General features: G+C 56.5%; 2 protein-coding genes across 4 annotated transcripts in view; one reads left to right on the top strand and one right to left on the bottom strand.

Annotated features, from left to right (window-relative positions):
• ZDHHC7 (zinc finger DHHC-type palmitoyltransferase 7) lies at window positions 1-26,320 on the top strand. 3 transcript variants are annotated; one of them, XM_032323886.1, is made up of 8 exons: window positions 1-114; window positions 11,858-11,943; window positions 14,762-15,092; window positions 21,567-21,691; window positions 21,867-21,963; window positions 22,431-22,512; window positions 23,238-23,368; window positions 25,674-26,320. In XM_032323886.1, exons 3-8 carry the CDS (start codon window positions 14,778-14,780, stop codon window positions 25,689-25,691), a joined length of 768 nt encoding a protein of 255 aa, XP_032179777.1. In that variant the 5' UTR covers window positions 1-114; window positions 11,858-11,943; window positions 14,762-14,777; the 3' UTR covers window positions 25,692-26,320. The 3 variants fall into 3 exon arrangements, with proteins under 3 accessions (XP_032179777.1, XP_032179776.1, XP_032179775.1); XM_032323885.1 differs by having other exon boundaries at window positions 23,325-23,368; window positions 23,986-26,007; XM_032323884.1 differs by having other exon boundaries at window positions 23,986-26,007.
• The window catches only part of LOC116578870, a 59,922-nt gene continuing 41,517 nt past the window's right edge, over window positions 8,284-26,688 (bottom strand). Inside the window, 1 exon segment of the mRNA XM_032323451.1 lies at window positions 8,284-11,134. The gene's annotated coding sequence lies outside the window, so the exon portion shown is untranslated.

Below are 26,688 nucleotides of genomic sequence, written 5' to 3'. Positions count from 1 at the left end.
CCCGGCCCGGCCATGAGCGCGGCCGCATGATGCGTCCCTGCCTCAGCCGCCGCAGTCGCCGCCGCCGCAGGCCGGGAGAAGCCGCAGCGCCGGGCGACCCCGCCCGGGCCTCGGGTGAGTGTGGCGGGCCGGGCCGGGCCGGGCTGGGGCCGGGCAGGTGCTCACGCCGGGGACTCCCGGCCGCCCCGGGTCCCCGGCCGCCCCTCCCTCGGCCCCCTGCGCCCTCTCCTCCACCCGCCGCGCACCGGCGACCTTCCCGAGCTCCTCGGGGGCACCTCTGTGCCGGTGCGTGACTTCCCTTCCAGGTGTCTCCCGGTCACTCCTTCGTTGATCTCTCGGGATCGGGCGCGAATGGCAGCCCTAGCTTGTTGCCTGACCTTGGGCAGGACACCCAGCTCTCGGAGCCGCGGCTTCCGCTCTGATAAACTAACCACGGGCTTGTTGTTAGGGCGGAGAGAGAGAGAGACTGTAAAACCCTACTGGGAGCTGTAAAGAGTGGTTTATAGGCATGTATTACGACGGGCTCCCCTGAACGTCGCCCGTGGCTCCTCGGAGGCTCCTGTGCCCCCCTTCCTTTTAAAAAGTTTAACTGTTCTTGTATTCTTTGCCCCTCTTCGTGGCTATCTTCCCTTCCCCCATCAGTGATCTTTGGCGGCGGGGTGTGGGGTGAGGATTGCGGGGCAGGGCATCTCGGACAGTCTGGTCCGCCTTCGGGGCAACGTCTGCACGTCTTCTCGCTGCAGCCAAGGTCCATCTCTCCTGGGGAGTCATTGCTGCGGGAACTAAGTCCCTTTGCTGTGATGGACAAACTTGATTAGCTTATAAATAACCCGTTTATGATGGTGGTTACATGGGAGCGGAAGAGCTGTCGGGGCAGCGGCCTTGTAGCTTCTTCCACTGTGAGTCCAAGTGAGTCCGCTTGGTGTAGGTACCTCCCGCACATGTATTTGTCTGTTGTACTCTTCCTGTCTGAGATGGTCGAGAAATCTGGGTCAGTAACTATTTCTTCCTAAGCTCTTCACCTCACAGATGACAAGTTTAATCTTTTTAACCTTGTTTTACCACTTGTACTTAACCCAAAGTCACCTTTTAAAAAGTTACCTTATTGAACTTGGTTAATGTGAAAGGATCTTGGGATATTTGAAAAAAAGGGGGGGGGATGAGACGGGAGCATTCAGTTGCATTTCTTGAACATTCTGGAAGATAAAAGGGTTTGAGTTACCGAAGTCGTTTGGGTTGTATATTCTGGGGGGTTAGGCTGGTGGGTGCACCTTCACTTTTGAGTTGCGAAAGGGAGGAGAACAAGGCCATCTGAAAGGTGGTTTCCTGAGGAATTCATTAACCGCCGTGGGAACTTTTTATGCCACTGTCTCAGCTCAAAGCAGAGGGGGTAAAGTGTGTGCTGAAGCATTCCACTACGAATGGCTCAGAGCCTGCCTCCGCGGACAGTGCGCAGATTGGACCTTACAGCTGTGCTGACCAGTCCACCATAAGAGCAGGCGCCTTCCAGAAAGCACAAGCATTCCTATGCACGGAATGGGTCACACGGTATCAGCGTTCTCAGTTCACGGCCCTCTCAGTGAGAGAGAAAATACTAAAACGTCTTGATTCAGTCAGAGGTGTGGACTGACTTCCACGTACCTGCTGGAACTGTCACCTGCAGGCTTGGGACTCTCTAGTGGTAGAACTAATAGTTTTTGGTCGTTTGAGAAATGGGACTAGAAATAAGTTTACATGTGAACTTAATGTTTGGGATGAAGTGGGAAGTAGTTTTCCTGATTTTGGAGCTGCCCTGCTCCACTCCATGTTGGGCAACTCTACAAGACAATTTTCCTAAAGCAGCTTTTTGGAATTATGTTTCTTAAAAATAATATCTCAATTAGAAAAATAATACAGATTATTTTGTTTAAAAAAAAAAAAGTCCAACACTAGAGCAGAGCATGAAGTCTAAATACTCACTGAATTTGAATTTCCTTTTGGCCCCAGAGCCAGTGTCCAGCATCCGTATTGACCCCTCGCTTTGTGACCCTTGGGCTGTAGCATCTGAGAAGTTCTCAGGCCGACTGTGAGAGGCAACTGCAGAGTTTAGAGGGAGACAGTCATGCAAGACCACCCTCACTTCTGACATCAGTGGCAAGTCTCGGGGTTCTCAAAACCACTCTCAGGCTGGACGATCATTTAGAAGGACTCCCAGAACTTACTGAAAGCCGTTATGCTCATGGTTGTGGTTTATTACAGGTAAAGGATAAAGATTAAAATCAGCTAAGGGGAGAGGCTTCTCGCACAGAGTCTGAGGAGGGGGCAGGGGTGAAGCTTCTGTTGTCCTCTCTCTGTGGAGTCCGATGTGTTACATTCCTAGCATCGATAGGAGACAGTGTGCACGGGGTACTGCCAGCCCGGGAAACTCATGTGCGCCTCGGTGTTCCCAGAGTCTTTACGTGGGTTCTATTTTGTAAGTGTAACGGATTCGTTAATTGACCACGCGGATACTGTGAGACCCAAAGGCCCCCCTGAATCACAGTATGGGTCTTTCTGGGGTGCCCATCTCCCACCCCGAGTCGGATTGTCAGCCAAGACCAAACCTCCTTTTGGGCAAGGTTGTAGTTTTTGATTGCACAGCAGCATCCTTCCTTCCTTCGTGGTCCTTTTCTACTTAAAGACACACCCTTTTGTTTTACCACTGACAGATGACTACCTTCTAGAACACGGAGGAGACAGAGGCTACTGGAAGAGTTCTCTCAACCTTGAGTCTTTTCTACCCAAAAATCTCTCTCAGTGTCCATCAGTCTTTTTCTTTCCTCTGCCTCTGAGGAAGAGAGAGTCCTTACTTCCCATGAACTCTGTGTCTGTTCTTTGCCCTGCCTGTCACGGAACAGGCCATTAGGCATTTCCTCTCACTTTTGCCTCTTTGATTTCTTCCCACTCACTGACTTCTTTGCGTCTCTCTGCAAACACATTCTTGTCTTGCTGTTTGTAGCTCTGCTTATCGCTGAGTTTTACTCCATTCCGGTAGAGCCTTCTTAGAACCCTGTTGTCTCATAAAACCCAGACTCCGTGTGGCCCCAGGATGGTGCCTTCCCTTGGTACAGCATCTTACGGTTTTGAAAACACTTAAGTCATCCTTCTACGTCGAGGGGGCTTGGGAGGTGCTCTATTAACGACTCAGCTGGCCGGGCAGAGAGTGAACGTCCTCTTGCTGGAGGAGAGAGCAGGAGCAGAAGCACGGAGGGGTGAAAGGGCGTGGAGAGGGGACCAGCATGAGCGCCCCGTGGAACAGAGTGTGCGCACTAAGCCCCAAAAGGTAGGGGAGCCGGATTCACTGGAACCTTGAGTGTCACGGGCAGGGCTAACAGGTTTGGGACCACATTGCCTCTGTGACCCGCACCGTGTATTTGGCTGTAACTCCTGTGGCTACCCAGAGGGTGGTGGTTGGACCTGGTGACCTTGAGATTAGGATTCTGCAGAGACACCCGCCAGAGGTGAGGGTGTCTAAACTTGGTTGTGGGAGGGGGCAGAGCCCTAAGCAGGGAGTGTCCTCACGCAGGTAGGGAGGGGTGAGGGGCTGTATGTCTAGAGGGTAAGAGGAACTAAATGAATACTGGTTGCATGAGGGGTGTTCTTAGGACGTGGGAGCAGAGGCCAGCTCCCTGTGTTGCTGGTGCTTTGGAAAGGGTGTGGCCCTAGGCTCTGCATTCCGGGAGGGGTGCTCTTCCCTCGCGGCACCCTGTAAGCGAGAAACAGTCGGGATGGAGAAGCTTCCGGTGTCTCTCGAGACAGGCTTCTGCAGTATCATTTCTTTGTTGAAACGTTTTGGATTCTCAGAGTCCCACAGTCCCTAATTCACTTTATTCATTAGAGAAAGCACTTTCTAAAACCAGCTCCTCTGCGAGGCGGTGTATTTTAATGGAAGAACGTGGGCTCTGGTGTCAGGACAGTCCTGCGCCCGCCCTTTCCTGGCTGTGAGCTTGGGCAAGTTACTGCCATCTTAAGGCCTCATGGGCCCGTGGCTCAAATGAGCCATACTAGCGCCTTGCTTTTGAGGCAGCAGCGGGTTCTGGTGCACGGATGCGTATGAAGCCCCGCGCCGGGAGACGGGTAGTCGGAGCTGGCCTTTCCTTTCCCTTTCCAGCCTCTGGGCGGTCACTGATTGGCCGCTGACAGCTAGCTCAGGAGTGGTGCGGCCCGTGTTCGTAGCGCTTCGGGTTCAATGGCGTCTCATGTTAAAAAAGTTCATTTCATTTTAAACAAGGAAACCCTATTTAGGAACATCTGGAAAGAGGCTGGGATTTAGGAGCCTGATTGAGGTTCCGCTAGTTCCCGGGACAGGACTCCTAGAGAGTTTGGAACTCTGGGTTCTTTCTGTTTCTGGATTTAGAATTCCTCGGGGTTCATTGACCTTCTTGGGATTTTGAAAAGAGCGGCTCCATTTGACTTTGAGAATGCAGCTGTGGCTGCGGTACGGGGGTAGCAGCGAGACCTCTGGCGTGTGGGTGAGCGCACCCGTGAGACGGCCTCGTCAAGCCGGCACGCTCGGCTGTTGCCCCAGGAAGGGAGGCGCCCCCGGAAAACCCCTACCAGTGGGTTTCTCTCTTCCTCGTCTCCCTCTCTCCTGGTAACCTTCCACATTTCTCCCTGACTGCTTTTCCCCAAGGCTCCCAGACTCCCGACCTCTCCTCGCAGGCCAGATCTCACTTGATCGCCTCCCTGTTCTGTTCCTGTGGGCTTCCTCTGGCGCGCTCCCCGGTTCTCTCACTGGTTCATTCCACAGATGGGTGCGGAATGTGGAGCGTCCTGGGTGTGGGCCGGGACGTAGCCGGGAACGGGGTGTGATGGTGATGACAGAGGCGCGAGACGGCCAGCCAGGTGGGGGGGTGAGAAGTGAGGTCAGCATGCCTTGGGGTGGGGGGGGGGTTCACTGCAGGGAGGCCTGCAGAGGCAGAGGCACTCACTGGGTGGTTTTAAGAAATGGAGGAACGCAGTATGATTTCTGTCTGTGGGAAGTTACTCGGGGCTGCATGGGGGTGGATCGTGGGGCGAGGGCCGCAGGGAGAGCAGAAAAGGAGCACGTGTGGGAGGCGCCCTGCGGACTGCCCGGGGTCAGGCTCCTGGGCCTTGGTTTGGCCGGGCGGGAGGGGGAGGAGGCCCCACTGGGGTTGGTTTTGGAGATTGTGCCCTCAGGACTTGCTTAAGGGTTTGGTGGGGGGGTCGGGGAAAGCCCATTGAAGGGTGACTCCTGTGTTTTGACCTTGACAACTAGTTGGAGGTGCCTCCGTGCAGCCACGAAGGTCGTAAGGGCCAGTGGGTGGGGTGGTTGTTGAGCAGCGGCGGGATTTACCTGGGGTGCCTGCTCGGTTTGGGAGCTTCCGGGACAGATGTGTCTTCAGCAGTGACAGTGGGCCCGAGAGTCTAGAAGGTCGTTTAGAGAGCCTGTAGATAAAGGGAAGACCCAGGGTTGAGCTGGGCACTGGCAACACTGAGGTGTCCACAGACGAGGACCCAGTAAGAGACTGAATTGTGGCTGGTGGGAAAGGAAGACCCGGCTCTGCCCCGCCCCCCATTCATGAGACTGACTCCGTTCCCAGTCCTGTCGGCCCCCCCACAACGTGGGCACATTCCTCCATTTGCCATCCTTCCATATTTTAGTGTGGAAGGCCTTTCTAGAAACCTTAAATAAGTTTACCGTTCACAGTATGGGGAATGTGCCAGCATGCGATTGAGGCTTAGCTTTAGTTAGCTGAATATTCTGCTTCTTTTTTCCCTTAAAGGTTAATATTCTGTTCTTTAGATACAATAATTTGAGGAGACAGTGGTTTCGTACGGCATACGCTGTTGGTAGGGTTTGAAAGCGCAAGCTAAATCTTTCATGATTGCAAATGGACGGAAAGAACATTTGAGAACGTAATTGCCGTAAACACACTGGAGCGGATTATCTGAGCGCCCCACTGTGGCTGCAGGTTCAGCTAGGACCGTGCCCGGTCTTCCCACTCCGTCCGGGCTCGCTTAGCAGCCGGGCGGCGGGACGCCCCCGCATAGGCCGCCAGACCTTCCCCTTCACTCGCTTCCAGGTCGGGACCTGCCGGCTCTTAGCGGTCCCGGGCGGTGCCTCCGCGGAGTTCTCGGCGCTGGCCCGCTGACCCAGCCTCGGCCCCACCTGGCTGCCTCGTCGCTTCCTCCCCAGCAGGTTCTTGGTCTCCCCAGGACCTCCAGTTCCCCGGACTTCTCGGTCACCCGGCTTGTCAGGCCTCTCCCCTTCGTCCTGCGCTCCGGGCCCGGTGAATCATTTCAGCTCAGGTCTTGCCTTGGATACCCTGGTTTTCTCTCCTGTATTCTTGGCCACTCTCCAGCCCGTTAGGCCTGTGGGGGCCGAGCCGGGCTTCTGGAGAGCAGCGCGAGCCCCTCCCCTCCCGTTGTCAGAAACTGGGGGGCTCCGCCGTGCTGCCTGGGCCCACGGCTTCCTGGAGTGTCCCCGCGCAGCGTCCCTTCTCCAGTCTCAGTTGCCTCCCGCGCTTGGAATGCCCCCAGCCCGCCCCTGACTCCGTGCCCAGGAGACGGTGGGATGGCGTGTGAACGGCTTTCGCTTCAGTCGGTCTGCACGGTTCTCTGCAGACAGGCCCCCGCCTGCCCCACTGTTGCTTCCTCCGGCTCAGGAAGAAGGGTCATCCCCCGAGTCGGCCAACTTGGACACTCAGTCTTTTCAAAAACAGAAAACCACAGAGCACCTGGATTGTCCTTGTAGTTGCCAGAAGAGTTCCAGTAAGTTCAGGACGAGAAAGCAAACAGGAGCAAGTGTGGCGGGCCTCTCTGCCGACCTTCTCTTCGACCCCAGCTTAACCGGCCTGACTGCACCTGCTTCTTCGCTCTGCTTCCGCTAAGTCCCTTTTGGGGCTGTCCTCGGCTTTTAAAAGCCGGCCATGGTCAAGGCAGGATGCCCTGTGCTGGGATTTGTATGGAGCCCCAGGGACTCACGGGGGTCGGGGGTTGCGGGGACTTAACCCCTCGGGTCTAAGGCGGCCCGTGTGCAAATGTGGAGATGAAGCCCGGGTGACCCTTTAACAACATGGGTGTGACTGCACAGTTACTTACATGTCAGCTTTTTTTTTTTTTTTTTTGATAAATATAATACAGTACTGTAAATGTATTTTCTCTTAGGATTTTCTTTTTTTGTTTGTTTTTAAGATTTTATTTATTTATTTGACAGAGAGAGAGAGAAGCAGGCTTCCCTTGGAGCGGGGAGCCCAGGGCAGGGTGGGAGCCCAGTGCAGGGTTCGATCCCAGGACCGGCGATCACGACCTGAGCTGAAAGCAGACATGTAAGCAGCTGAGCCACTCAGGCACCCCTTAGGATTTTCTTAACACTTTGGTGTCTCTTGTTTACTTTGCCATAACAATACATACAAAAATTGGGGCGCCTGGGTGGCTCAGTGGGTTGAGCCTCTGCCTTCAGCTCAGGTCATGGTCTCAGGGTCCTGGGATCGAGCCGCACATCAGGCGCTCTGCTCAGCAGGGAGTCTGCTTCCCCTCCCCCCTTGCCTGCCTCTCTGCCTACTTGTGATCTCTCTGTCAAATAAGTAAAATTAAAAAAAATAATAATACATACAGAAATTGTGGTGTTTGTTACTGTAAGACTTCAGGTCAACAGTAGGCTATTCGAGTTAAATCTGGGGGAGTCAGACGTTGTAAGTGGATTTTCGACTGTTTGGGGCAGGGATGGAGACACAGCCCCGTATTACTCCAGAGATAATGCGACATGAGACAATGCGGAGAGCGGAAGCTCAAGGAGGACTCCCTCGACTTTCCCTTCTAGCTGTGTGTGTCCAGGACTTACCTGCGTCTTTAAAAAGGTGTTTCTTTAATTTCCTCACCCCCCAGTCTCCCGAGCTCACGGCACATGACAGAACCTGGTGGGGAGGGGTCCCTGCTGAGCCTCTCCCAGCGCCTGCTTTGAGGGCACGGACTGCTCCAGCCTTTGTGCTCTTAAGCCCCCCGACTCCCTCGCTGGCTCATTGGACCCTTGTCAGAGCTCCAGCCCCACACTGCTGGGGCCCCTTGAGTGGTCGCGTCCATTCCCACCTGGTCTCTCTAGGATGGAGTAGCAGGAGGGCAGGTGATAATCTGCTAGTTTTCCAGAAGCTCCTTAAATTCTGTGAGCCCCAGTCTCGGGGGAGTGCTCTTCCTGATCTGCGGCTCCTATGTTCCAGGAGACACAGGCGGGGCAGAAACGCCTCTGAAGCCCTTTCACTTCCCCCTGCTGCGCCCCAGCCACACCTCGCCATTGGCGCCCGCTGGGCTTTTGCTTCCCGTAACAGCTCTCAGTCCCCTGCAGGCCCTGCTTCCCTCTTGGCCCCCTGTGGGTGCTTTCTCTGTTCTAGGTGGTGCCAGCCTCCTGGTTGGCCAGCTTCCTCCTTCCGTCCTTGGTGTCACCAATTATTTTTTAAAACTTCTGTGCATTTGCCAAAGATCTGGTGCCTCCCGTACTAGAACAAGTCCAGACTTCCAGACGGCGCAGCTGGGCATTCTGAGCGCTCTGTGAGCGGCCCCGGTCTGCCCTTCCCCTGTGGCCTTCTCCCCCTCCTTCACCTTGAGCCTGCGGCCCTCGGGCTTGCCGTGCTCCTCTCCCACCTGGGCTCCTCGCACTGCTCTCACCTCGGTCTGTACCGCTGTTGTCAGGGCCCACCATGCTGGCGGCTTCTTTCACACCTTCTCTGGCTCCTCCGGATGGAGTTAGCTGCTGTCATCTCTCTCCGTCCTCACACAGTGCTCCTAATTTGGGGATAACACTTAGCACATTGTTTACCCGCCTGATTCCCACCTCTGCGGGTCTGTGAGCTCCTGCGGGCTACAGCTCCCATCTGGGGCTGCGCATCCTGGGGCCCGGGGCCGAGAACACCGTGCTTGGCGCTCCCCCTCTCCGTGTCTGAATTAAGCAGCTCTCTCATGGCTCGCGTTGGCTTCATGTGCTGCTGCTGTGCCTGAAGCAGAGCTGCTGATTCCTGCTTTTTATAGGTCATCAGTGGGTGTGTGGATAGTAAAGCCATAATGAGTTTAAACAGCACCTTAACATAAACATGAATATCGGACTCTAGGGTAGACATTCTTTTTATTGCAATAATGAAAGTATCTGATTCTTTTTTTTAAGGTTTTATTTTTAAGTCATCTCTACACCTAGCCTGGGGCTTGAACTCACATCCCTGAGACCACGAGTTGCACGCTCTACCGACTGAGCCAGCCAGGCGCCCGTCTTGATTTTCTTTGTAGTTATTGGCCACCAAAGAATACTGACGTCTTTTCGTTCGTTTTCAGTTTGTATTTGAGAGCACATTGTCTGTTCACAGCCAAGGAAAAGGTGAGGAAAGAGGCCAAGAACCCCGCCTGAAGATTCAGACAGAAGTTGGTCAGAGACCTCCTGGGCCCTGCGTGAAGTTTCTGGAGGAAGCTTCTGGCTAGAGGTTGGCCTCCGCTTCACCTTTCCCACCCAGCACCTGGTCCCGTGCTGCTGATTTTTCTCCTGTGCGTTTTTTTTTTTTTAATCGTACAATGAAATGTACAATCGTAAGTGTACTGTTGATTTTTTTTTTTAATAACTCATTGACTTTTGTTTTGAGAGACGCACATGCCGGTGGCACCAGTGAGGTCAGGATATGGGGCATTTCCATCACCCCAGAAAGTTACCCTGGGCTCTTCTCAGTCATCCCGCTGTGTTCAAACCCCTGTTCTGATTTCCTTCAGAATAAATTGCTGCTGCCTGGCTTCAGGTGCCGTGCGCGTGACATGACGTTTGAGATTCATCGTGTGGTTGCAGATCTCATTAATTTCCTTCCTCTGTGCCACGGAGCAGTGTGCCCTGGTATGACTATGCCATAGTTTCTCGGTGCCTCCTTGGTGGTGGATGTTAGGGTTGTTTGTGGTCTGGGGAGTACTACAGATAAAGCTGCGGACAGTTGTGTGTGTGTTTTGGGTTCACATTCACTTCTCCTGTTTAAGTACCTCCAGGTGGAGTTGTTGACTCGCTGGGTGGGTGTTGAACTTGGAGAAAGTGCCAGACCGCTTTTTGAAGGGGTTGCTGTGTTGGTTACTTTTTAAAATGCATAAAAGTAATTGGGGATTTGATCTCATTGTAGAGATTCTTCTGGAAACCTGATGTCCGAGATGAGTAGTCTTGTGTCTTCCAAAGCCAGTTTTATTTTAAAACATGGTCAGCATAAGCTTATCTGCAAACAGTTCAGAATACCATTAGGTATTTAAAGTTGTTGGCTGTTGCGTACATAGCCCATGAACGTAGTTACTCTGCGTAAATACCGTATTTGGAAAGTCGCCTGCATTAGTGTCAGCCGCGTGGGGTCACGGCCACATGTGTCCCTCAGACATCCAGAAGGGGCTCCGAGCTGGAAGGGGTCTGAGCCGGCAGGCACTTGGGAACGCTGGCCGGTGGGTGGCGGTGGAAGGGCGGGCAGGCGGGCAGGGGCTGTCGGTAAGTGCTGGGGGAGAAGCGGCTCCCGAGGAGCCCTGCAGTGGCGGCCGGGCAGAAGGGCGGACAGAGAGTGGCCTCCGCTCTGCCCTGGGGAGTCTGGCTAGTGGCCGAGACTAGGGGGTTCCCTGCCACCGCTGACCCCCCAGCCCCTCTTCCAGGCCAGCTTCCTGCTGTCTTAGGGGTCTTGGTTTCAAAAGATAGACCCCGATGGAGCATTGGCTTAAGTAGAAAAATCATCTCTTGGAAGGAAACGGGGTGAGGACAGAGCAGGCAGCCAGGAGGGAAGCGAGACCGCGGCAGGAAGTCCTCCTGCTGCTGGGACGCCAGGCCAGCTAGTTGGATTTCACGCTGTCGCCTGAGGTCTCTGTCTTCATCACTTAATTCTCCTTTTGGGAGAGTTCCTCATCTCTCATCCGGTCCTGTTTTTTGTTTGTTTCTTTGTTTTTAAATTTAATTCTCTCATTTTTATTTTTCAGTAACTAGGAAGTCAGAATGTTCCTTTTGGTCTCACAGATACAGTGTTTTAATTTTTAAGGTTTCTCTCTACGTTTTACTTCTTCGGAATTCCTTTTCCCCTCTTCCTGGGCTCTGTCTCTCAGGAGACCTAATGCGGGCTGTCTTCAAAACCTCTGACCTGTAGGTCAGTCGAAGCATTCTGCTGTCCGCCTAGAACACACACAGGGACGCTCGTCAGTTATATGACATTAAGACTGGAAATAAATGGACAGCTTAAAAAAACTCATGAAAAGGTTTATGCTGGAAATAAAGACTAGTTTTGTTGGGGGCTCCCCCCACCCCCATCTTGGTATCTTTAGGCCTTTTCTCTCAGGCCATAGGCTTCTGGAGATGCCACGGCAAGTCACCGGCCTGCCGGTGATCCAGGAGCCAGGAGGGAGATGCCAGCTGGGACTTTCTTCCTTCAGGAGATGGACACGTCCGGTGCCCCGCCTGCCTTCCTGTGCCTCGCTCCCTCCTCAGCGGGTCTCACCTCTTGGTCTCACGCTACCATTTTCTCTGGAAGTCTTATGCTGTGGCTGCTAAAACGCTTGTTGACTTTTGAAATATAGGCTGATCTGGTTTGGTTTGGGGGATCCCTGGGGATCTTTCTCAGGAGATTTTGGCTTCTAGACTTGTATTTGATGCTGGGGCTCAGGTAGCAGGAGGGGGAAACGGGTAGATGTAAAGTAAATGACTTTGTTTTCAGGACTGTCCCATCATTTCGTAGTTTATTAGTAATGAAAACACAGAGGAGTAAAGATTTCGTGGTTACGTGGTTGTCAAATGTTACACTGGTTCTACAGCTCTCCAGATTAATCCTGTCCTACGAAGCGTCACACGCTTTGGTCATTGAATCAGTAACTTTTTTAATGAGAGTTTGTTGTCTTCCAGATCCTGTCACACGCGACACTATGCACCTTAAGATCCTGAAGAAAAGGCGCAAGATATTCAAGTAATGTTTCAAGATCGTCTGTGAGGTAAGCGAGTGACTATGCGGGTGTCTCGTCCCGGCGTCCTTTCTGCCGCGGACGCCAACTGCGATCATGGAGAGGGCAGCACGGGCGGTGCAGAAGGCCGGTCTGTCTACCCGCCGGCCGCCACCTACGGTCTGCTCACCACTGCGCAGGGGGATTCCGGGAAGTGACTGTGTAAGTTACCAGCAGGTGTTACAGGGCGAGGCATGTGCCGAGTGACATTAGTGGAACGTGTTGCTCGCATGGTCATCCTATCGAGTTGTGTGGCGATCTCCGGTGGCGCTGGCCGTGTTCTGGGAAACGGGGCTTTCTCTGACATGAGCATCAACTAAGCTTGGGTTTGGGAGTGTGGACAGAATCCCGTTAAATGGGCCACTAAAGTCAAAAATGCTGACGTGCCCTCTGATGGCCCATGGTGCGTTCTGGTGTCTCTCAGAAACGGTCTTCAGGAGCTCGAGGGCAGTGTGGCACTGAGTGTGGGAGGAGACGCGCCCCGACCCCAACGATGGGCTCACTTAGTGTCATTAAGCCGCTGCTGTCCTGTTTCCAGAAGACTCAGATGGTTCCGTGTGAAGGGGCTGCTGCCTCCTCTCCTCCGTGCCCTTCCTCCTGCATCCACGAAGGAGAAGCGCGGTGACGCGGCAGAACGCCCGTGCCGTGGGCTACGGAGAGTGGACTCTGCCCGCCGTACCCCGCTGTGTTCATTGACTGCTTTCGGGTGTTGGGATTTTCCTATTGCCTTCTGGTGGGCTGTACGGATGCGGCTTTGTAACATCTGCACGCAGACTTCATGTATCCACATTCTCATAAGCTTGTCTGGGAAGCTCCCACCACACCCGGTGCTGCCATGTTTGTGGCTTCTCTTCCTGTAGGAACAGACTTGCCATCTACAGTGGCGTAGGGACATGCCACGACAGAGCTGTACCATGCTCTTGGGGGGTGGGGGGTGGGGGAGCTTCTCACCAGCGTCTCCACTGGGAAGGTTCCGCCTCTACTGTGTGTGCCGCCAGAGGACGGGCGGGCTCGGGCTTTCTGGATGGAACTCCGACTGTACAGACACGCCGGGACAGGAAGCGAGCCTGTCGCTTCCCATCGTACTGCACAGCAGGTGGGCGCCCACTTGTCAAGGGCGCTGTCCTGCTGGAGGAGGAGCCATAAAGCAAAATGATTTCCGGTTGGAGGAGTTTTTCTGCTTCAGTGCTTGGTGATGTGTAGTTAGGACTCACTCGGACCCTCTTAAGGAAGTCACTGGGAGACTCCTGGAATCTGAGCAGGGGACCGGGTTCTCGCTGGTGCTTCTGCCTGACAACAAACAGGCCCTTGCTGGGGGCCACACACAGTGAAAGGGCCTCCGTGTGAGTCGGTCAGGAGCGGGACACACGAGGGCTCTGTGCGCTGCAGGCAGCACTGACGTGCGGGGCCTGGGCGTCCCAGGGAAGGGGGCAGCGTCCGCCCCAGTCTCGGCCCCTGATGGCCGGGTGTGGGCAGAGCCAGGGTCGGCTCTCCTCTTCAGGTCACCCCATCCCATGTGCGGCCCAGAACCCCCCCACTCTCAGAGCGTGCTCTTGAGAGGAAGGAGAGCCCTTTGGGGTGGCTTGCTTGGGAGGGAGGAAGGTCCGGCACGGAGGGTCCCGGTGAGTGACAGGGAGGCGGCGGATGGGCTGGGACGGTGGCAGGCTCGGCGGGTGCCAGCCACGAGGTCGGCCGGCCGTGACCCGTGCGCAGTCACTGTGTCTTTAGTTTCTTCTGTTTCTCCTACGAAAAACCCGAGAGCTGTTTTCGTCAGACCCAGGAGCAGGGTTAATTTACGGACAGTGGGAAACCACTTCGAGTGAGTATTTGCCCAGCGAGAGGGAGCTCTGCCGAGGTTGTGCCACATGACCTCCGGCGGCTTTGCGCGGTCCTTGTCACCGCCGTGCCTGTCACGGTGGTGCCATGGTTGCGGGAGGAAAGGAGGCCGCGCCTGGGCGGAAGGATGGTGCGTGGAGGGCGTGTGGCGGCCCGAGGGCATCCACAGCCCGCTGCAGCCCCTGCTCCACGTCGGGCTCTGGCCAAGGAAGTACTCCGGCCGCCCGGGCCTCTCTCCCTCGTGTGAGCGCCTCCGGGGCCGTTGAACGGACCCCTGATGTTTGCCACAAGTGTCCTGCTGCTGCTCGGTCACACGCTGGTGACAGAAGGGTGTGCATGAAGGCAGCCGTCAGCCAGTCCGGGAAAGGCTCGGGAGCTCCTGCACCCCCGCTGCGTGCCTGGTTCCGGGACGGCGGGAAACGGGAACGGTGCGGAAGGAGAGCTGGAGAAACGGATTAGCAAGTGAAGAAAGCTTGTAAGAGAGGACAGCAGAAAGGAAGGCCTTCCAGAAGGTGCAGAGCTGAGGGCGAGCGCACCGTCAGCCGCGGCCTGGGCACGGTGGGGGAGGGCGGGCAGGAGCTCAGAGCTGCCCGCAGAGGGTGGCTCGGGGGCCGGGTCTCCGCAGCCATGGGCCAGCGCGGGCTCGGTGCCACTCACTCTGTCTCCCCCTGGGCCGGGAGTCTGCATCTGGCCTGTCCTTTCGTCGTGGCTCCCCTGTGGCTGGCTGCAGGGGACAGTGCGCACGTCTCGGCATCGCCCCACACAGTGGGGCCAATAGTGTCACAGGCTGTCAGCTAGTCACGGAAGTGGAAGATTTTAAGGTTCAAATCTTGTTCAGTTGTCTTTTCTGTCACGTGTATTTAGACGGTCCCCGTGAGACAGCCCAGAGCAGGGAACCCGTCAGGTTTCAGAGGGCACGCGAGCAAGCATGCATGTGTCCCCCGGTCCTCACCAGCTCTCTGTCCCCCTCTAGGGTGCGCGGGGAAATCATGCCGTCATCAGGACACCGGCTCCGGGATGTCGAGCATCACCCTCTCCTGACCGAAAATGACAGTTACGACTCTTCGTCCTCCTCGTCCTCGGAGGCCGATGTGGCAGACAGGGTCTGGTTCATCCGCGATGGCTGCGGCATGATCTGTGCCGTCATGACGTGGCTCCTGGTCGTCTACGCGGACTTTGTGGTGACATTCGTCATGCTGCTGCCTTCCAAAGACTTCTGGTACTCTGTGGTCAATGGAGTCCTGTTTAACTGCCTAGCGGTGCTGGCCCTGTCGTCCCACCTGAGAACCATGCTCACCGACCCTGTGAGTACTCGCTGTCACCCCGCACTTCCTTCATGTCTGCTTGTGTGGCCCCACAGACCCTGTGGCCTCAGGCTTTTATTTCCTGGGTAAAGGCTTGGTGTTTTTCATGGTTTCTTTTTTTAAGTTTGTTTATTTATTTAAAGTGATCCTTACATCCAGCACGGGACTTGAACTCACAACCCCCAGACCAAGAGTCACTTTTCTACTGACTTAGCCAGCCAGGCGTCCCACATTTTTCGTGTCTTACTTTAAGATTTATTTGAGAGCGAGAGCGAAAGCGAGAGAGAGGGCCCGTGCACAAATGGGGGGAGGGGCAGAGGGAGAGAACCTCCACCTGACTCCCCACTGAGCATGGAACCCGATGCGGGACTCTGAGCACGACCCTGAGATCCTGACCTGAACCGAAACCAGGAGTCAGACACGCAACTGACGGAGCCATGCAGACGCCCCACGTTTTCCAGGTCTTAACTGGAGAATAAACATCACTCAGACACAAATGATGTCACAGTGCACAAATGGAAAATATCCCGCTGGGCAGTTTGTACGGATGGACAGATGGTGACTAGAAGATTCATAAATTCCTCCTGGTTCAGATACTCTGTTCCTCTAAAGAAAAGACTCACGGCCAGAGCTGTAGCTTCTGGATTTCACCATGTAACTAATCTTGAGTTCCCTGCATCTCTACAATTCCCTGATCGTTCTGTGTCACCTCAAGTCTGAGGCCAGGTGGGGTCCTTTGGGAGCAGTTTCCCTGAGAGTCGAGAGGGGCAGATCTACAACCGTGAACTGCCCTTGGTCCCTGAGGTCTTGAAGGTCACTAGATTCAGAACCTCTGTGTTGGTTCAGGCTCTCTCTCTGAGGTTTGAGACTTCCTCAGGGTAAGCAGAGGGGTACGGACCCTGGCAGCTCAGCCAGGAGTCACCCCCAGACGCTGAGTTCCAGGCTCGCTGCAGAGCCCGAGGAGGTGCCCACCGTCAGCGGGGCCGTGCGGCAGGCGGTACCACCCGGTGGTCCCTGCGGAGCAGTGTTAGAGAAAAGCTGCTTCCCACGGCAGTAAAACCACAGTTTTCCGCTACTGGCACAGGGGCTCCTGACGGGTGAATTAGCATCTACCCGGTTCATGTCTGTTGGTAGCTTTCTCTGCAGAATATACTGAGAAGTTAATATCTTATTGGTACAGATTATTTTATAAATCATATTAGGAATCCGTCTGAGGGTGAACTGATACCGGCCGGCCCACCCGGTGTGGTTACGTGCGCATTTATCTGACTTGTGCTGAGTTCACACCCCAGGGGCTCTTCCTACACTGTTCACTCAGTCCCTGCTGAGGGGGACTCTTGGGCAGAGGACAGTGTCATAGACCCGGCCGGGGAGCAGCGGGGAGCAGCGCCACGGGACGGACAGACTCGGATGCAAGGTCTGCTGATGACTCTGTAGACTCACCTCACGAAGACTGTGCCATCTCTGGCCACAGCCCCGTCTGATGTCCCCTCACAGACTTCTCTGGGCCCTCTCCTCCCTTCTTTCATGCAGCAAAGCCTCTCTCCAGGAGCGAAACCCTGCTCCTAACACCGCAGTGCTGCTCCTGTCCCAACCCTGCTCCTGTGGGAGAAGGTCTCACGCTTCGCGGAGGGCCCCAGAGCCGGGCATGCTGCGTGGTGGGGAGAAGGCGTGTGCGCGACGCTGCCCCTGTCCCTTGTGGGCACGCTGATTCTCCCTGCCGGGTCACTACAGAGAATGCTGGGCGAAGCGGCAGGAGGGAGATCCAAGGTCAAGGAGAAGTTTGGGGTCCTGGACATCAGCGTTGGAATTCAGACTGAATTCACACAGCACAAAACTTAGGCTTTTAAAATGCACGGTTAAGTGTGTGTTATATATTCCAACTTGTGCGTCCACCACCGCAGTCAGTTTTAGGACATTTTCATCACCCAGAGGAGAAGCCCTGTGCCCCTTAGCTGTCACCGCCCGGGCCCTTCTCCCCACAAGCCCTTGACACCTGCCAGCTTGTTTTGCGTCTGCGGACGGGCCTGTGCTGGACACATCACCCGCACGGAACCCTGTCAGATGGGGCTCTGCCTGCCTGGACCGTCCGCCTCGTAGCCGTGTCAGTACTGTGTTTTTTTACGGCAGAAGGACATCCGTGTCCGGATACACCATGTTTCATTTCCCGGCGTGATCCGCCAAGGGACGCTGGGGCGCTTGCACTGTCCAGCTTTACCGAGGACGCTGCTGCACATGCTCCCGCGCCGGTGTTCTGGAGGTGCGTCTCGTGTCCCTTGGGAGATGCCTCGCAGTGGAACTGCTGGGTCCCGGGCGAACTCTACGTTCAACGCTGGGAGAACTTCCAGACTGTTCCCCGCACTGGAGAGCACGTGCCCAGCCGCGGCGTGAGGGCTGCATCTCGTCCACAGCCTCAGGCCCTGGTCCATCTTGCGGACGACTGCAGCTTTGCGGGCGTGAAGCCGAGTCGTGCTGTGGTTTCCGTCCGCATCTCCCTAGTGACTGAGGATGCTGAGTGTCGTTCCGTGAGCTTATGGCCATTTGTGTCTTCTTTGGACAACTGTCCCTTCAAGTTCTTTGTCCCTTTGAAGTCGCTGTTTCGTGTCTGGACGCTGCTGAAGACTGCAGACACTGCTGGAGTCAGTGTACATAAAACCGGGGACGTCCAGGGCAGCCTGAGGAGCCCAAGGACAAGGACATGCCTGGCTCCCGACAGGCCTTGGAACTGGGTCTTGGAGGCTTTTGTCAGGGCGGACCAGCGGGAGAGCAGGACAGGCTCCTCCCGCGTCTCTGTCCTTTGGGCGTCTGTCTGTCTCTCCTTGCCGTCTGGTGAGGAAGAGGAGTCCCGCAGACCAGAGCACGTTGGAATCCTTGGGGGCCAAATCCCCACGGCTGACGGGAGAGGGCATGGCCCCGCAGAGTCACGCATCCGTCCTTTGTCCCCCAGCACGGGGAATCTGCTGTCTTTGCGGGTCACAGCTTTACCGTCCTGGGGTCCAGTCTCGGCTGCACTGGAACCGAACTGCCGCATGACGGCAGGGCACAGACCCCACTGGGACCTCACAGTTTACGGGGCAGCAGGACCAGTGAGTCTGTGCCGGCACTGGCTTCGGGTCACATGGTTCCTGAGAACAGGCCCTGGCTCTGAGGAACAGGAAGGAAGTGGCGTCCTTGAGAGGGGACGGTCTTCCTATCAGAAGGTGAGACTGTCACGGATCTTAACATTCCGGAACACGCTGAGGACTGAAAACTGAGAGAGACCACCCACGACCCAGAGCCCGCTGTCCCAGACCCTGGTCTGTGTACGAATGTCCACCTTCTCAGCAGGTGTTGGCTGAGCGCCTGGCGTTGACCAAGCCCTCGTGGCGCCTGCGGTCCTGTCCCAGGCACCCGACGGAGGGCGCCCCTCTGGCAGCCACCAGCTCACAGACGTGGTGGTCAGTCCACACCAGAAAACAAGACTGAACAGGGAACAAAGCAAGGCTTGAACAAGCTTCGCCTGTCACCAGAGTCCCTGTCTTTCTGTTCACTTCCTGCAGACCGTTCGCAGCACCCAGAAGTGGAGCGGGAGCTTTGTTAGCTTGTCCCGGTGAGGCTCGCGCCAGCGATACCCTTCCTGCTCCCTCTCGTCCCTCCCCAGAGCACCTGGAGGTAAATCACAGACACAGTAAAGCTTGGTTTGTAAATCTCGGCACGGACGTTGCGAGAGGAGGGGCTTTCTCCTGTACGGCGGCTCCCGCAGATGGCAGGGCGACCCCTTCATGTGTGTGTGCCCGTGTGCCAGAGACCTCGGGGTCTCGGTCCGCCCACTCCTTGGCGGGAGCGGGCCTCCAGTAAGGCCTGCACTTGGATGCTGGGTGACCTGTGTCTTACACCTCTCAGTCTCTGTGTCTCTTGGGATTTTTTAGTGGTAGAAACATGGGCCTTCTGTCCCAGGGCTTTTGTCGCCCTCTGGAGTTTGCAGCTTACACCCCATGCCCGTTTCCACACATGGCCTGTCCCCTGGGCAATCGTAAATGTGTCTTTAGGTCCTGGGGAAGCCCCGTTCTCAGCTGGACCTTTTGTAGGTCCTGGGGATCCAGAATGCATGACAGGGAGTCGGGGAAACGAGGTGGAAAGATACGAGGGAAAAGAAAAAGAAGTACATTGCGAAGCGTCACCTCCCTGGCCACAGGCTGTGGCTGGAAGCCGTGTCCCCAAGGGCAGGCATCTGGTTCCCTGCCCCGAAGTGGCAGAGAGCTATGTGTGGGTGGCGCAGGGACCGGACACTGGAAAAAGCGGCAGTAGAGCTGAAAGCTGTTCGGGGTCACAGGATGCCCGAAGGCCTGGCTGTGGCCCGGGGAGCCGAGGCGAGGCACACAGATGGGTCGCAGAAGAAGCACCCCTGACGGGTGATGGCCAGAGTAGGAATGCAAGACTGAGGACCGCATCTCCAGCCTTCAGCTTGTGGTCTGCTCTGTGAAGGCACAGCGAGAGACGCAGAATCCGAGGGTTTGGTCACCAGCTGCCGGGCGTCAGCCGGGTGGCCCGGAAGCCCTGATCAGCTGTGCTGCCTGCCCAGGGTTCTGAGCAGCGGCCCAAAAGCTCTCCAACAGGATCCCCAAGATGTCCAAGGCAGCGCATGGCGGCCCCCAGCCAGTGGCGCCCCCTGCCCTCGCCTCAGAAGACGGTCCTTGGAAAGACGGGCACTTACTGGGCCGTGCCGCTTTACGCAGGCGCGTTGCAGCAGATCACACTTTGCAGAAGAAGGCATCAAAATTAAGGTGTGTGGAGTTTGAAAACTGGTGCGTTTCCTATCACAGAAACATAGGGCACTGAGCTGTCACCAGGAGTGAGCACAATGTCGATGTCATGGGATTTACAGAATCACTGTGTCTTTAAGATTCCTGGACGAGTGGAGGAAACTTGATGAAAGTCTCCACATTGTGCTATGTAGGTTACGTCATAAAATATTGTGCCTGATGTTCTGGTTTAAGTTTTCAAAGTCAAAACATCCTAAACCCTTCACTTTTTAATCTCGTTTACGAAGACAATTAGAGTGTTAGGAAATGCTAGGACCAGAGTAGCTTCCCCGTGTTGGGACAGTGAAGGGACTGGCGGCTGCGCGGAGGGAAACGCACGGTGGTAGAAGGTGGGCAGGAAGCCGCCCCTCCTGTCCTCAGCAGGCGGGACGCCTCCTGGAGGCGTAGCCTCTCTTGCTGGCTCAGGGGCTCTAGGTCTGGCTTGCTGGGGGCCTGGAGCCGGCAGTCCGCAGTCTCCTGGCCCAGCACACTCACTGCTGTGCCCTGTCAAGCGTGGATGCTGGCCCCCCTCCCACGGGGGCTCAGATCTTTGGGCCTGGCATCCGCCTGGGCATCCGGCCTGGGAGGAGTCCCTCGCCGTCCCCACTGCTGCTCACACCCGCCTTGCATCTCCTGGGCTCGTGCTCCCACCACAGCCCTGGCCTGCTCTTCCTGAAGCGCATTTCTGCTCAAGTGCAGGCTCTGAGGCACTAACCAACGGGAAATGAGACCTTGTTCCCGCCTGCCGCGCGCAGAACCTCCTGCACTCTCGTGGGTCCCCGTCCTCAGTGCACCCCACATGGCTCCTGGGGTCCTGTCCCACACGTGTTGTTCACTGAGCATCTCCACTGCCCAAAGAACAAGGCCGTCCCTGCCCGCTCCCGGCTGCCCGTGCGCTGCCTCGGCCAGCGTGTGGGACACCGGCAAATGCTCTGCTGCCACCTGGGCGCTGTTCCGCCCAGGGCCCTCCCCACCCACAGCGGGTGCGGTCAGGAGCTCAGGGCCACACTTCCCAGGTGTGTGTGTGAGCCTTCCTGATGAGGCCTCCGGCGCAGGTGCACCGCGCAACTCTGCAAACATGAGATAAGTCCCTCTCCTTATCACGGGTCTGTTCAGCGCGGCCCTACGCAGTGGATAGGAAGGCTCTGCGGGGCAGTCTTATCATGAAGCCCCACCCGGAGAATGGGGTGACTCAGGAGTGCTGTCCACAGAACATTCCGCCCTTTGGGGACAATGAGCCGCCCTTGAGCTGGAATGACTCGACAAGCCTCACCTCTGGTGTGTCCCGCGTGAAGTGAGAAAGAACTCAGGTGACTTACCCACTTAAGAAGGATAAAGCATTTTGAGTTCGTTTTAATACATGTGCTACTTTTCTATGAAAGTAAAACTCCTGATCGTGTCTGAGTTACACAGTCACTTCTCATTTTTGTCTTTTGGTTTTTAAGTAGGCTCCATGCCCAGTGGGAGCCGTGGTTGGGCTTGAACTCACAACCCCAGGATCAAGACCTGAGCTGAGATCAGGAGTTGTCCCCTCACCCCTGGAGCCACCCATGTGCCCCCTTGTTTTCACACTAGCGTAGCTGGAGTGGCAGCCCCAGCACTACGGATTGCAGCGCAGCTGTCAGATCTGAGCTGCCGTGTTGACTGCTGATCTTTCCTTCTCTCCCACCAAAACATCCTCCCTAAACTGCAGGGGGCAGTACCCAAAGGAAACGCGACGAAAGAGTACATGGAGAGCTTGCAGCTGAAGCCGGGGGAGGTCATCTACAAGTGCCCCAAGTGCTGCTGCATCAAGCCCGAGCGCGCCCACCACTGCAGGTACGCGGCCCTCCCCGAGCAGCCCGGGTGCCCGCCGCCCTGGGGGCCGCAGCCCCTCCCAAGAGCAGGAGGCCCTTGGCCTGTCGACGGCACCGGATTGTGTGTATTGCATGTGGGACCCGGGTTGTGTGTTCTCAGAGTGCGGCATACTGAAAACCGGATTTCTCCTTTTCAGTATTTGCAAAAGATGTATTCGGAAGATGGACCATCACTGCCCGTGGGTGAACAACTGTGTAGGAGAAAAGAATCAGAGGTTTTTTGTGCTCTTCACGGTGAGTAAAGCGCGGTCACGTGGGGACTCACGGAGCGCTCCCCTCTTTAATGGGAGCCTGGCCCACAGCAGGGGAATCTGTTCTCACGGCAGACCAGCTTCTCTAGAAGCTCCTCTCCGGGACGAGACCGCGCGCGATGCCGCGCTGTCCTTGGCCGCAGGTGCCTGCTGCCGTGTGACTCGTAGGGGATTTAGGTCAGAGACGTGGTCTCCGTCTCTCCAGCACCGTCAGTGCCAGCTGCTCACAGGGTCTCCCGAGGCACGCTGGGAACCCCTTCCCTGCTGCGGTTCAGGGAGGTGGCACCTTGGTGTAGAGCGACCTTGGGCGGCAGCTGCCCGCTGCCCTAATGGGGTCCCCCCCTCGTTCATTTATGAAGGAACGAAGCAAGACAGTGGACAGCCGATGTGGCCTTTGCTCCTAGAAACCTGTGGCTGCTCCCCGGTCCTGACGGGCTTCTCTCATTGCAGATGTACATAGCTCTGTCCTCCGTCCACGCTCTCATCCTCTGTGGGCTCCAGTTCGTTTCCTGTGTCCGAGGGCAGTGGACTGGTGAGTCATGCCCTGTGTCCCCTGCCCGCAAGCGCGTGCCGTTGGGCAAAATGGGAAGAGCCAAGAGAACCAATGTGCCAGTCCGTTCCTAAATTCTTCTAGTGAGGAATATGGGTTTCAAGTCGGTTTCACTCGTGTATCGAAGCCACAGACACACAGTCCTTCCTTAGCCATGTAATAGTTCCTGCAAAGCAGTTGTGCCGAGTCTGAGACGACCTGGAAATGAGTGTCGTTCTGCCAGAGCTCGTGTTTGTTTTCTGGCTGGCTGGCTGGGAATTCAGTGTGGTCCTTGCCTTCCTGGCTGGGAGCGAGCTGCGGCAGGTGCGCTGAAGCGGGCAGTGATCACGCCTCCCTGGAGGGGACAGTGGGTCGGCCAGACGCGCCCCGCGGGGGCGAGTAGCCTCGCAGGGCGGGGACGCAGGGCTGTCCTCTCTCCTCCCTTCCCTGAAGGTCAGCGCACAGGTTCAGCTCTCACAGAAGCCTCGGGTGAGACGGAAGTGCTGCCCCACAGCGGGTGGGGTGGGTTTGGGCCCGGAAGGACTGACCACCTCCGCCCCGTGGTGTGCAGCGAAGGTGCCCGTCGACGGGCGAGCACGGCCGTTGCTGGGGCCGGCTCCGGGCCGGGCTCCACGAGGATCCTTCTGTGAGCCGAGCGCCACGCTCGCATGCGCTCTGGGTGTTGGTGTGCCCTGGGGCGCACTCACAGCCGCCCTCTCTGTCCGCAGAGTGCAGTGACTTCTCACCCCCCGTGACTGTAATCCTGTTGGTCTTCCTGTGCCTTGAGAGTCTTCTGTTTTTCACTTTCACTGCAGTCATGTTCGGCACCCAGATCCACTCCATATGCAACGACGAAACGGTACGCTTCCTTGGCCGCCATGCCTGCTTGAGTACGTGGGCAGTCCCAGGGTCAGGGTCACCAGCAGGTGTGGGCGTGCTAACTCGGGAGATTGCTAGGTCCACTCCTCTGTGTCTGTCCTTCCTGCCTTTATGCGTGCCGCAAACTCAGGGATCCGTTTGGTTAGAGAGTCAGCGGCCCCGGGCAGGTAGAGCCAGGCCGATTCCCAGATTCTAGGAGACCCAGCCTCCCGGAGCAGCTCCGTGAGGTGCGTCAACAAATTGCCTTCGTGCCTTTGAACCGTATATCTAGAGCAGGCACTTGATAAATACTTGTAACAAATGAAAAAAGGCCAGTGGCCTGACCCCGAGGACCGGCTCCTTCCTGCCACCACCGTGGCTGCCCGGGCTGTGTGTGGGGCAGGGGCTTGGTGGGGGGCACTGGCCGGCCATGGGGCTGGCACAGCAAGGAGGGTCTGCCCTGCTGACCACTGGGGCCCACACGTCGCCAGAGCTGTCGCGTGGAACCGGATTTCAGACTCTGGGTCTGGCTCCTCTGCGGAGAGCACGGGGCCTGGCCTGCGCGTGGTGGGCGTTCTGGGGGGCCTGCCACCCACCTGCGATCCTCTCTGCTTCCAGGAGATCGAGAGGCTGAAGAGCGAGAAGCCGACGTGGGAGCGAAGGCTGCGATGGGAGGGCATGCGGTCTGTCTTCGGGGGGCCCCCCTCACTCCTCTGGATGAACCCCTTTGTTGGCTTCCGGTTGGGGCGGCTGCAGACCAGACCCAGGAAGGGGGGCCCAGAGTTCTCGGTCTGAGGCCTCATCGTGCCGGGACTTGTCACCAGACTTAAGTTATTTCTCTGGGGTCTGAAAGGGTATGAGCAGCTCCCCTGTGACCATTAGGGCAGACGGAGCCTACAGAGACCGGTTGCTGGCAGCAAGCAGAGTTTTCTAGATTTAGAGTCACACACCAGATTTTTCCAGACCAGTGACGGGGTGACGCTCTGGCCAGTTTTTGCCTGTACGACTAACGGGAGGTACGTGGCCACGTGAAGAAGCCAAATGTCATTATCTTCCTCACGGTTAGGGTTTTTGTTAAGAACACTTGGCATTTTCTGAGAAGTCGCGTGGGCTGTTCCATGGTGATTAAAGTCCTGTGTACTAAGCTGCTTTTTTCAATCATGAAGAAAAAACAAAAGTCAATCCAGTGACAGACTTCTCCAGCTAAAGGTTTCAGGGCGTTCCTGTCGACCCGGGGCTTCGTCAGTGCCCTCGCTCGAGCAAGAAGGGGCGCTTGCACAGAGACACACTGTGATCTCAGTGAGCTCCGATACTTTGCACTGAATACGCAGAAGATCTGGGCACCGAACCGCGGCGGTGGCTTCAGGTTCGCTCGCACTGCCCCAGAAGCGCGTGCTTGGACCCTTTCGGCAAGTTTGTGTGTGTGTGCGCGTGCGCATGTCTGTGCGCGTGTGCGTGTGTGTGCGTGTGCGCTTCAGCACTGGCAGTGTTGTCTAGGGGACGTGACCGGTAATAGCCGCGTGCAGCCAACAAGCTGTTTTTTAGAAGCCGACGTTTCAGGGAAGAGGAGAGAGCTGCCACGGGACCCTCGTCCCGCGGGCGTTACTATGAATGTATTGCATTTTGGAGAATATCTTGATCCAAAGAACAATCACTCGTGTGTGGTCCTTCGCTGCCCACCTGCTTTAACTTTATTTTGAAGCTCTTGGGTGCGTGAGGACCTTGGAGCTGCCGTGGTTTTGTTCCAGCCACGTCAGCAGAGTACGGACGGCACCTCAGTGAAGGGAACAGTGAAGGCTCGGGCCGGCCTCACCCTTTGTGCCACCAGATGTCGGTCTGGGTGCGGAGGAGGGCGGGCCTGGCCACGGGGACTCACAGAGCGGGGTGGGGGGGCCCTCTGGCCCTCGCTGAGCACATGAGGGGACCCCAAGGCAGAGCCCCGGACTCTGAGCCTCACTCACCGTCCCAGAGTATTCAGGATGGCAACAGCTTTATTTTTTGTATCATTTATGTTTGTTTCTCTCCCACGTCACGAGCGATAAAACAGGCCCTTCAGTGCAGAGCTGAAAATGCTGTCAGAAAGCAAACAGCTCCCCTCCTTGGGGACTTGCCTTAAACTTGCCTGGTCTGCGGCTGTTCTGTGGGACCCATGAGGACGCGAGCCGGGACGCGGTCCAGGGCGCTCCTACAGCCCCGCCTGCAGGCCCAGAAGAGTTGGTGTTTCATTCCTGGCTCGGACGCCTTTCTGTTCATCTGTGAACTGTTCCGTTTCTGTTTGGAATTAATCCATATCCTATCCTAATCAGGGCTTCTGCCGCTGCTGATGCAGATCCACAGGGGGACCTACCTGAGACACAGCTGTCGCCAGGCGAGCAAAGCTGGGGGACGTCTCGGCAACGGACCGAGTCTGCACACACGTGTGAGCCATGGGGTAGGGCCGTGTCCCCACCAGAGGGACGGGCCCGAGGGGGCCAGACACGACGCGCGTCCAGAGGTCGTGTTGCGTGTTCATTTGCACATGTGTTGTCTGGGGTGGACGTGTATGTCCGGCTTCAGTGTGAGGCTTTTAACATGTATACCTGTTTATCAATAAAAACATGGTCGAAGTGGTTGAACCCGTGAGACTTGCAGGTGTGCAAATCCAGTGTCAACTTCCAGCTCTTCAGCGTCGCTTTTCTATGAAACAGAGTCGCTGGTGATGGCCCCACACAGCTGGGCAAGTGGCACGAGTCCACCGACCAGCAGCGCCAGCCGCCGCCATCGCTGCCCCAGAGCCCCAAATGCCCCGGTGCTGTGACGAGTGGCGTGGCCGGCGGGCACTGCCCTCCCAGACTGTGCCCGGCCCACATTTACTGTCTGCTCCAAGCTGGTGTGCGTCATCCGACTTGACTTGGTTCGGAGCATTTCTGTCATTTCTTTAGTGCACTTTGAAATAAAACCAATTAAAAAAAAATCTCTTTCTTGGATCCAGAATCTCAGGCACCTACAACTTTTGGCCCGAGGGAGCCAAAGGGCCATGAGGAGGGCAAGCCTGCAGGTGCTCTGACCGCCATGGTGGGAGGACGGGCAGCTACGTTTGTGACCGCGGTGCCCGCTGGCAGGGACGCTGCCCGCACGCTGTTCCGCGAGGCCCCTGCCAGTGTTTCGGATACACCGGAGCACGGAGACACAGCCCTGAGCCCGGCAGCCAGGCCGGCGGCGGCTCTCGGTGCAGGGTTTTGCTGCCACATCCCCTGTATTCACTGTTGGGGGTGCGGGTGGACTACTCATAAGTAGGACGTTGGCATTAAGACGGGTAACGGAAGTGGTACTCACATACGA

This window comes from Mustela erminea, chromosome 19, assembly GCF_009829155.1.
Source record: "Mustela erminea isolate mMusErm1 chromosome 19, mMusErm1.Pri, whole genome shotgun sequence".
Taxonomy (NCBI): Eukaryota; Metazoa; Chordata; class Mammalia; order Carnivora; family Mustelidae; genus Mustela; species Mustela erminea.
This window is presented reverse-complemented; position numbering and strand designations above follow the sequence as displayed.